The following is an 11087-nucleotide window of genomic DNA, read 5'->3' as shown; positions in this document are numbered from 1 at the left end:
AGTTCTAAGCACGCACAGTTCTATAACTCAATTTATTCATTATAAACTTTCATCACATCAATAGTTAAATAAAAGTTTTAGAATTGTACATTCTTTCCCCCCAAGAACCATAAGACTTGTACTTCACTGTGCTTTCACAATGAATCTTAAAACTGCTATGAGCAAGAAGGCTGAATACCAGAAATGGAGAAAATGCAGTCTCCAGAACACCCAAAAATTTTTTTGGTATGTGGTCTTTCACTGAAATCACCACACAGTAAAGTGGGCTTGCCTCTGCTGCCTCCAGTGGCACCAAACATGAAAAAGTGCCCCAATCATCTGAAGATAAAATAGAGCCCTGATGCAGCCTATAGGGTGCCCCATGCTGCATATGCATCAACAATTCTTCCCTTCTAACCCTTGGCATTATGTGAAAAGGTTAGGGATTCTCTAGTGCAAAAGTTAATGAAGTATAATCCAGGGCTGCATTAGAAATACACCTGCAGCAGTTCCCTTCACTCAGCCAGGCCAAGGAGGAGGTTGCGTTCTGGTTAGATAGGCACACTTTCCTCCTAGCAAAACGTAATATGCCATAACAGTTTTTAATATACCTACACTCATAGGCACTACAGAAAGTTCCTGAATTCTCTACATCTCAGCTATTATGCCTAGAGAGAGCTTTTCAGTAACATTTAATGTGTACAGTGCCTCTGAATTACTTCCTGTTAAATGTGACAGTTAGCTGTACTAGTATTTGGCAGCAATTCCTACACTGTAAACTTTCATACATGTCACAAGCACACAAACGGGTAAACATGGAAGCTTGTTCCTGAGTGCATAGTTTGTTGTGTTGCCAACACAGGCACTGGGAAGTTATAGCAGAGTATTCTACATGGGCCTATAAAATAAGTTAATAGTGTCATTTAAATATACAAATCTAAAAAGTCATTTGATGGCAGTCTTAAAAGTACAAAATATACATATGTACACTTGATTCCTTTGTTTTTCAGATGTTAGCTTCAGCTGCAGGGTTGTCCATTTATTGTCAGCTGATACCTGTAAAAGAAAAATTATCAATATGAGCTAGTTCTCTTTTCATGATATCTCATAGAATCATAGAGTTGGAAGAGACCACAAAGGCCATCTAGTCCAACCCCCTGCCATGCAGAAAATCTAAATCAAAGCATCCCGACAGATGGCCATCCAGCCTCTGTTTAAAGACCTCTAAGTAAGGAGACTCCACTACGCTCCGAGGGAGTTTTTTCCACTGTCAAACAGCGCTTACTGTCAGGAAGTCCCTCCTAATGTTGAGGACTGGCAAACAGTGGGTTGACATGCACTATAGAATAGTTTTCCCTGTGGCCATTCAGGGCACATCTCTGCCCCTTTCCTGTAGACATAGCTTGGGTCCTCAAAATCAGGTTGGACTTCAAGCATCTTCACCTCAAAGGTAGGACAGTAGAGCGTAAACCTCTGTGTACTACGTGCAAGAATAGCAAATAACTGTAAAGACCATAAGTCCTAGCTTAGCCTTACCTACTATTGCTGGAAAACAACTTTGTGCCTTTTCACCAGCCCTATTTGTTGACAGGAGGGATGGAATTTGAGACCTTTTGAATAAAACAAACTAGGATTGCCAGAAGTAAAATGATCATGTTGAGATAATGTAAAAATATTGTCCAACACAATATTTTTTTTTCTCTTTCTAAGTCTCCTACCAAAGTGTTTGGGATAACATCAAAAGTTTCACATTAGCTTCTCCTGTTTCAGTTTTATAATTTTGTTTAATTCCCCTTAAAATTCAACTTTTGATGGAGCCATGGCAGAGGTCTTGGTAGCATAGCTGAAGCAACAGGACTTGAAGATTTGCAATAGGTGCTCAAACTGAGTTTTCTGAGGACTAGGTATTTGGTGATTTGGAGAGGATTACTGATACATTTTTGCAGTCTGATTTTATATAACTCCACTGGTAATAATAAGCTTGATAACAGACTAGTAACAAACAAAGAATTTACAGTTGGTCACAATTTTAATCTGATTACTGCAATTCTAGCATCCATTACACTGTTACTAAGGGGCAAATTACATCCAGGTAGACAGTAGAGTTTTCTGTTGCATTTCTATAAAGGGATGGAGTTGGAATGATCTAAAGCAAACTGGGTAGATGGGAAAGGATCCTCACATGTACTCCCCATTCTGTCACATACTTTATAAAGGGGTATTTTTGTCAGTGGCCTGAAATAGATGGGACAAAAGCACCAGTTTTGGACTGATTCAGGGGCGTGGCATACAAACGACCCCCCCCCCAGATCAGGCCGAAGTCATGCCGCAGCTGCCAGCAAAAGGGGCACAAAAAAGCACTCCTTGCCAGTGACTGGCCCCAGAACTGTGCAATCCTGTGCTGAACAGAGAATGATTGGGGCTGGAGCGGCCAGAGGCCACTCCAAGATGCCAGTCTGTTTGGCCCCAATGTTTCCTTTGGAGGAAGGGAAAAGCTTTAAAAACAAGGATGTCTACCTGCACCACACTGTACAGGTCCCCTGTGCCTGGTCTGTCATCACCCCGTTTAGTACTAACTTTGTGGAAACCTCCTATACTCTAGCCTTAAACATTGTCTATAGCAGGGGTAGGCAACCTTTTTGAGCCGGGGGCCAGGTTGCTGTCCCTCAGACAACTGGGGGGCCGAAGCCCAAAAAATAAATAATTAAATAATTAAAAAAAATTAAATATGTAAATAAACCAGGACAAATGTAGGACAAAATTTTCAAATGGAAGACACTTTTTTTAAAAAAATGCAGGACACGCGAAAAAAATTGCTGATTTTTTTTAAAAAATGTTAATATAAATGCATGTTTCTGAGGCTTCTATAGACAATTGCCTCCCAAAGGCCCCGGTGGCAATCAGTGGCAGGACTGGGCTGGGGCCGGTCCCAAGGCCTTGCCGGGCCGCATCTGGCCCATGGGCCGCAGGTTGCCTACCCCTGGTCTATAGCTATTGCTGTTTTTTTATATGCCCCAAATTCAAACATACCATTGTGAGAAGCCCCTGAGTAAGTCTTCCTTTGACAAGTCAATCAGCACCTTTTGAAAAAGCCAAGATGAAAAACAGCATTTCAGAAGCAGCCAGTAAATAATGTTGAGTTTCAGGTATGTCATTACCAAATATCCATTACTATAAGTTAACCTCATGTATAAGTCAAGGGCAAGTTTTGGGGCCAAAATCATGGATTTTGCCATGACCCATGGATAAGTCAAGGGTAAAACTTGGAGGTTCCTTCAGCATATGTATGTTTGCGTACAGCAAGAGAGACATTAATTGAGGTGCTTTCCTTCAGCCCATTTGTTCCAACTGATTTCAGCCTTCACCCAGACAGCGCCAGCAGGAGAGGGACTCTGTTTGTCTAACAGCAAGCAATTAATCACTCAGGACTTTTTCTGCTTTGTTCAAGAGAAAAACTTTCTTCCCATGCATAGGGAAATCTGAAAGAGCTGCTATCACATTACCATACTGACCCGTAAATAAGTTGACCTGGGATTTTGGGGTCAATTTTTGGGCATAAATCTTTAGATTTATTGATGAGTATATACAGTAGATTATAACTAGGCTCAAAACTGCCAAGCTAATATTGCCTTTACAGCAATTACTGGGATTCAAGCGAGGACCCCTTTTCTCCTGCCACTACACTGTTCCCTATCTTTTAAATAATCCCCCTGCATAGCAGGATGGTTCAATAAGCAAAAAGGATTTTGAATGAATGCAGCACAGAATGATTTCTGGCTTTTAAAAATTAGTCAGACAGATGTTTTGTAGACCCTTTATGTCTAAGAATAGAAGAATCTCTTGCAAAATGCTAATTTTGCATTCTCTCATACAGTGAATTTCACTTGGCTCATTTCCCCCATACTGTAATTTTTAAAATGGGGCCTTACCTTTCCAAGTTCTTTCCTTTCATGTGAAATAAATGGCTTTCTGTTTTTCACTGCAACATCTAAAGTTCGTTTTTTAATATCTTCCACTGTGTCGAAAAATTCAAATCTAAAGATAAATACAGAAAATGTATGTATGATAAATAGATACTAAATACTTAATAGAAGGAAGTTACAACTTTATTCCCTCAAAATCATAAACAAACATTAATAAATAATTTCATGTGCCAATATTGGAAGAAGAAAGTTAAATAAATTGCATATAACTAAAAATGATGGGATTATAGCCTCCCCTGATCAAAAAGAAGTGATGTACCTAGGCTGTAGGATTTTGTTTTTTGCAAGCCCCTCCTCACATACAGGAATAAATAGTGAAGAGAGATATTTCCAGATATTTTAAGGAGTTCATGTCCGGCAGATGTGACAGAAATTTTTAAAAGCCAGAAATTATGAAAGGAACAAACACTAAACAATTCCCAATTCTCAGATTGTCCTTCTCCTGAAGATGGCGCTAAGCATCTAATTCATCCTCTGAGACACAGAATGAGATCTTGGAGCAGGGAGACATAGCATAATGTTCTGCTTGGTCTAACTATGTCATATCTCCGCTCCCTCCTCTCCAAACCCCTCTTTTCTGCTGCTGCATCCTGCCAACATCACCATTTACTTGTTGATTTCAACAGTGTGGAGGTGGAGAGGGTATTGAAGTGTTGACCTATGTTCCTATAGCTGGACACAGAGCAACAAGGCATCCTCTTGGTCTTCTATACTCTGGAGGTTGCAGAGGATGCCTTTATTGCTGTGCATTCATCTATATGAACATAGCTAGTTGCTGCTGCTCTGCTCTGCACTAGCTAGTAAACAGCCATGCTGGGAGCTGCTGTGTCTAAGATTGGGAGTTGGGAAGAATTGGTCATCGTGCAAGGTTGGTAGAGAATTTTGACTTATGCAGCAACCAAAATAAAGATTTATGCACATGTAAGTGGGACAAGATGCTACCCACAGTTTGAAATGAGCTTTGATTCAAGGAGTGAGTGAGTCTACACCATTCTGAGTAATTTCTATATGGCTGGAAGGTTTCAGTTTAAAAAAATATTTACAGGACTGACTTACTTTTCATCATAATGAGGATTCAGAGTTCTTTTTTTTGACTGTAGTTCTCCTTCTGTTTACCCATCTTTTGTCTGGCAGCAAGTAGATGCGGACATATGGATGTGCTCCTTGCCGGGAACAGGGTGTTAAATTTCTGTGACAATATGCAATACCATTTTCATGACAAACATCCTTTTAAAAAATACTTCTATATAGTTAGGGTTGCTAGAATACTGTTTTCCCATTTCCTTACATCCAAAGAATTGGTGAAAGGAGCTGAGGGAGCAGAATATCTTCGTGTATCACCATAAAGAGCTGCTGGTTAAAGTGAATGGTGCAGTTTACTTCTGGAGTGTTTGGAGGATGGCAGCTAACAAACAGTGGACACTACTATCTCTGCCCATAGTGATAATTACACAGATCACAAGAAGATCTGTTGCCTAATGGGGTGGATGGTGCACCTACTAAAAGAGTGACTGGAGAAGATCACTAGCCAATGTTGCCAGCTGCATATGGGCCACTCCATTCTACAAAGGTGAAGTATGATAGTGTTAAAGTTCAGACAACAGGGGTCAGAATACCAATACAGCACATCTTGAGAATATTACTACAGATAGTCCACACCAAAAATGTAAGGTCTGCACAAGGTACATTTGTTACTGAATACTAATACAGAATATAGAAAGATCTCTTTAAGTACTACCTGCATGCATTGACCAGCACGATGAGGGACTGTCTGAGGGAGGCATAGCGGACAGTGAGGTGAATCTCTCCCATGGGCATCCCACTGCAAGATAATTGATTTGTTTGTAAGTTCCCCTGCAGCTGGACAGATGCTGAACATCCAAGAAAAGCTCCAGTGCTAAGTTGCAGAATGTACGAAGGATAGCTACACCCATCCACTAATTTCAAAACACATTCTCTACACTAATAATAATAATAATAATAATAATAATAATAATAATAATAAAGATATTATTTCTAGCCCGCCCAATCACAAAGAATCCGGGCGGGTTACAACAATAAAATACATCAATTACAATAGAGTTAAAAATCAAACCCTAGACCTACCACCCCCCCCATATCCAGTACTAAAACAGAATTAAACAATAATAGTATAAAAACATTAAAAACATTAAAAGCATTTTTAAAAAAGGCAGAAAAATAGGCGGGGAAGAATAGACAAATGAGGGGACAATATCTCTATATCTGGGGAGGGTAACTAAGTTGGAAAGGCCTGCCGGAAGAGATCCATCTTGAGTGCTTTCTTAAAAGCTGTCAGAGTGGAAATGTGACAGATCTCCTCAGGCAGGTTGTTCCATAGTTTAGGAGCAGCAGTAGAGAAGGCCCTCTGGGAAACTGATGTTAACCTAGATTTTTTTTGGCTGTAGTAGATTTCTTCCAGAGGACCTTAGAAAAGATGTGCTGGATCAGTCCTCCCTAACCTGGTATCCTCCAGATGTTGTGGACTGCAATGCCCATGATTCCTGCAAATACAGTCAATAGCTAGGAGTGAATGGAATCATCATTCAATAATGGGGGAGCTACGAGGATGCAGAAGGCTGTATAACATCTAACATTTCTTTGCAGTATCAGCAATCCATTTCACCTTGATGTGCATTTAAGCATGCTCTGACAACTGTATTTATATTAGAAAAACCGACTTTATCACACGGGGAAAATCGGGAGTTTAAACAGAGAAAATTGCACAATCACAATTAACATTTACACAAACATTGCTATTAAAAGCCATTATCCTGGGAATAAACAGGCAATAAACAGCAACAAATTATTCACAGGAATGTAGCCACATTTGCCTTGTCACTTATCACTGAAAAATGAAGTACAGTGGGTTCTTGGTTCCTGCTACAGCTTGATTTGAGGACCCCTTGCGGACACCAGAATCCGTGGATCCTCAAGTCCCATTATATACAATGGCCTAGTAAAATGGTGTCCCTTATATAAAAATAGCAAAATCAAGGCTTGCTTTTTAGAAATTATATATTTTAAAAATATTTTCAAGCTGGGGATGGTTGAATCCATGGATAAGGAGGGCTGAATGTATACAGCTACTATTCAATTTTGACAAAATAAATAATAATATTTTGAGAAACTTACTTGCTGAGGTCCAGATTGCTGCAAGTGACATCAAAGTTCGAAGAGCCTAAGGAACCCATAGATGCAAGGCTAGGGGCCAGCTGAAGTCTCCTCAAGGCTGGCAACATAGCAGCTTTTTTTGGCAGTGTCAAAAATTTGGAGTCTACGCCACCAGGACCCGCTTGCTCATTGATTCCAGAAACTGCTTCTACCACAATAGGCTCTTCCAGTTTCTCATTCACATTAAGGTTAGCATTATTCACCTGTGTGTCACCTGTGGATTTAGGCATACCCCCGTCTTTGTCCTCATCAGGTGCTTTGGGCACTTCTACCTTTGGCAATGGGGGCTGGGGAGGTGGTGGGGGTGGGAGCAATTGTGCATTGTCTTGGTTTCCATCTTGCTCTGTGACAGGGATAGGAACATTCTTGAAGGCATTTGTCCCAGTATAGGTGCTTTCTGGGTCAGGTTTCTCTATGTCCAAAGCCTAAAATGGAAAAGAAAAGAATATATAGTCATAACCAAGAGGAATGAAGGAATCCAGCAGCACCTTTAAGACTAACTGGGAAAAAAGACATTTCAGCTTTCATGGATTACAGTCCACTTCATGAGATGGAGTGAAGGCTATGTCTGTCCACAGAGGTTCCACTCTGCATCTGATCAACTGGACTGAGTCCACAAAATCTTATTTTAGAAATGTCTTTTCCTAGTTAGTTTCCAAGGTGCTACTGGATTTCTTTATGATTTTTATGCTAAAGCAAACACACAGCTCTTCAAATGTACCCAAGAGGCATTGGCTATGAAATTCCAATCTATCTTCTATTGCTGAATGGTACTCAAAGTATACTTTTGAGACAGAAGTTCCAACTATCCAGTGAGAGGATTTTTTTTTATACCCAATACACTAGGGTTTCTGCTTATTAACTATATAAGACAAGGAGAAAGAGCTCATAATTTCCAACTTTTCACAGGTGAAAACCTGGATGTGTATGGCCAAGCAACAAGAGAATGCAGTCAAGATGATGAAAGTTTTTAATGAAGAACACACAAACTGAGAGGCTGCAGCACTTTGCTTTGCTTGAGCTTAGCAGGGAGGGCAGCATCTCCCCACTCCTCTTTCCACTGCTGAGTTCAATGCAAAATACTTTTGCAGTCTGAACTCAGTTTGCTGCAACTGAGCTAAGCTGAGAACAAAGAAGGAAAGTCGGAAGAGCAGACAGAAACTACAGTAGTACATTTTAAAAGCTGGTGAAAAAGTGAAATGACAGAGGATTAATCAGGCTGTCCTTGCCAAATACGGGACAGTTGGATGGTATGGGAGATTACACTTCAGAATTCATCAAGAAATCAGGCAAATTAGACCTATGATTTTAATTCTCCCATTAACAGTTGGGTTATGGCACTTTGACAATACAGTGATAGGTTCAAACTTTTGCATCAATCTTCTAAAACTTCCCATGCTCCAAGAAATCTTTAACCATGATGAGGTGTGAATTAGTACATGATGCTCTGCTTATTATGTACTGAAATTCCTAAATATTGGGAACAGATTTATTTTATATAATCTGCAGACTGAATTTTAAATATTTGCTTACTGTTCCTGAGAGAGTATAGAGCCGGTGAACAGAGATACAATTCGTACACAGGTGTGTAAGCACAGTTGATTTTTAAACCAATTCCCCAGTTACTCACCCTTTGGGAAAGAGTACAAATTATACATTGGATATGCATCTTTGGACACTTGAATTACTCTTTTGAAAGTCTGTGGAGCCTTAGTTTCTAAATCTGTGTAAACTAGAAGCATTACCTAAAAAGACTAAGGTGCTGATCTTCCAACATTTTTATGATGCACTAATTCAGTTCTTGGGGAGGAGGAGGAATATCAGCTGTTTACTTTATTAATTAAATTGGTTTATCCAGTTAACTCTGAAGTTACAATATGCATTAGTGAGCTAGACCATTAGGATTCATTACAGTGTCTATCAAATTCAATAAAAAGAGGAAAGCCTCCAGCCTCAAGAAAAGTGGCATCAGGACCAGAGGAAATGAATCCTGTGGTTCTGATGCTAGGCAGGCTAATCTGGAGAAAGGGATGGAGGTGAGTGGGAAAGAAAGAACTTTCTGGAGCCCAGCTGGGAAACAACAAGCCAAGAATAGTAAAGGGGGGGGGAGGAATGCATGCAGTGAGGAATCATTTGTTTCCTTAGTAGGAAACCAAGACTTGTAAGCAACCAGGGACTTCTCAGAATCCCAGTCTATTAATCTTGAAAGGCAGGTGTATCCAAATATAAACTTGTGTGGGAGGAGGATATTTGGAGTGTCTCTGATGTGTGAGACTGCACTGTCTGTGACCAAACCCAGTGCAGTAATTGCAGGGGTAGAAAATATTCATAATAATAGCAGTGTAATAGTGTAGTGTGATAAGACTCTCAGAGAGAAGATGACCGAACACTTAGTAGAGCACATAATCATGCCTACAGTGTGCCAGTGTGGGCAACAAAGAAAGTTTATTTTGCTCTCCATGACTGCCTCTTTAAGTAGCCATCCTGTGGAGCTCTTTGGGTGGTGCAGAAGTTCCTAATCCTCTCTCCAGTGAATTGAATCTTGTACCAATAGAGACCTGCTATGACCTTTCCACAAGCCACAAGGATAAAGTGTGTCCATTTCTCTCACAAACTCAACCCTTGTCAGAGCAGATCTGCCTGAGGTATCTGATGCCCCTTAGAATCATAGAATGTTAGAGTTGGAAGAGACCACTAGGGCCATCCAGTCCAACCCCCAACTACTGTCAAACAGCTCTTACTCTCAGGAAGTTCTTCCCAATGTTGAGGTGGAATCTATTTTCTTGTAGTTTGAATCCATTGTTCTGGGCCCTTTTTATGGGAGCAGGCGAAAACAAGCTTGCTCCAGCCTCAACATGATGCCCCTTCAAATATTTAAACAGGGCTGCCATATCACCTTCTCTTCTCAGGTTAAACATACCCAGCTCCCTATGTCTCTCCTCATAGGGCATGGATTCAGAGCCTTCACCATTTTGGTTGCCCTCCTCTGGATGCTCCAACTTGTCTCTCTGATACCCTTACTGATCTCCAATTTTACAATATAGAATGTACCTTCTCAATTATTGACTAATTAAAAAGCTACAGGAAAAAAGAGACATGCCTCCAAGTGCTCAATAGATGGCTGTTTTATTTTTAAATAGATACCACAGTAGGGAATGTTTGATCCTCCAGCTGCAGGTCAAACTGTAACTTCCATCACCCCTCAACGATAGACTATGCTGGCACTGGAACCTGCATATTTGGAGGGCACCACATGTGGTCTCCAATCTTGGAGTAGAGCTTTATTTTATTATCTGGTTTCCACAACTGAGAAAGACATTGTTATTTTTATAAGCCTTCACTGACTGACAGACCAGTATTGTATAATTGATATGCCTGGCACTGTTGTTTTAATATTTTAAGTGTTTTTATTTTAAATATTTTCATTTTAAAATAGTTTTATTTTTCATCACCTCAGAATTTCTTAGATATACAGCAATTTATAAGTGTGGATGTGCGTATGCCTCTAAGTTGTCTGTCAACCTAGGGCGATCCCATGAATTTTATAACATTTCCTTAGGCAAGAAATACTCAGAGGTGGTTTTGCCAGTTCCTTTGAAATATAGCCTATAGCACTTGGTATTCACTGGTGGTCTCCCATCTAAGTCCTAACTAGAGCTGACTTTCCCAAGATCAGATGTGATCTGGTGCCTTTAGGGTATTCAGTGCTATGAATTAAAAAAAAAAATTATGTGTAGAACCTGAAAAAACAAAATGTTCTTCCTTTAGATGAGACAAGTCCTGTGGAAGGTGTAATCAAGATAGAAAGTTCTCAAACTTTTCATTAATTGTCTTATTTAATGCCAGTCCTGATCTAAAAACTGTTATAATAGAGTTATTCTGTATTTATCCCTAATGTCACTTTCCCTCACCCTGGCCATGCAATGTTCTAAA

General features: G+C 40.0%; 1 protein-coding gene across 1 annotated transcript in view; it reads right to left on the bottom strand.

The window, feature by feature from the left end:
• Positions 1-13: 13 nt before the first annotated feature.
• Positions 14-11087, bottom strand: part of ESYT3 (extended synaptotagmin 3) — a 55582-nt gene continuing 44508 nt past the window's right edge. Inside the window, 7 exon segments of the mRNA XM_042447185.1 lie at positions 14-1035; positions 3010-3059; positions 3909-4014; positions 5019-5044; positions 5046-5151; positions 5701-5784; positions 7116-7579. Coding sequence (XP_042303119.1) covers positions 999-1035; positions 3010-3059; positions 3909-4014; positions 5019-5044; positions 5046-5151; positions 5701-5784; positions 7116-7579 — 873 coding nt within the window. The 3' untranslated portion in view covers positions 14-998.

Source organism: Sceloporus undulatus, chromosome 1 (genome assembly GCF_019175285.1).
Source record: "Sceloporus undulatus isolate JIND9_A2432 ecotype Alabama chromosome 1, SceUnd_v1.1, whole genome shotgun sequence".
Taxonomy (NCBI): Eukaryota; Metazoa; Chordata; class Lepidosauria; order Squamata; family Phrynosomatidae; genus Sceloporus; species Sceloporus undulatus.
This window is presented reverse-complemented; position numbering and strand designations above follow the sequence as displayed.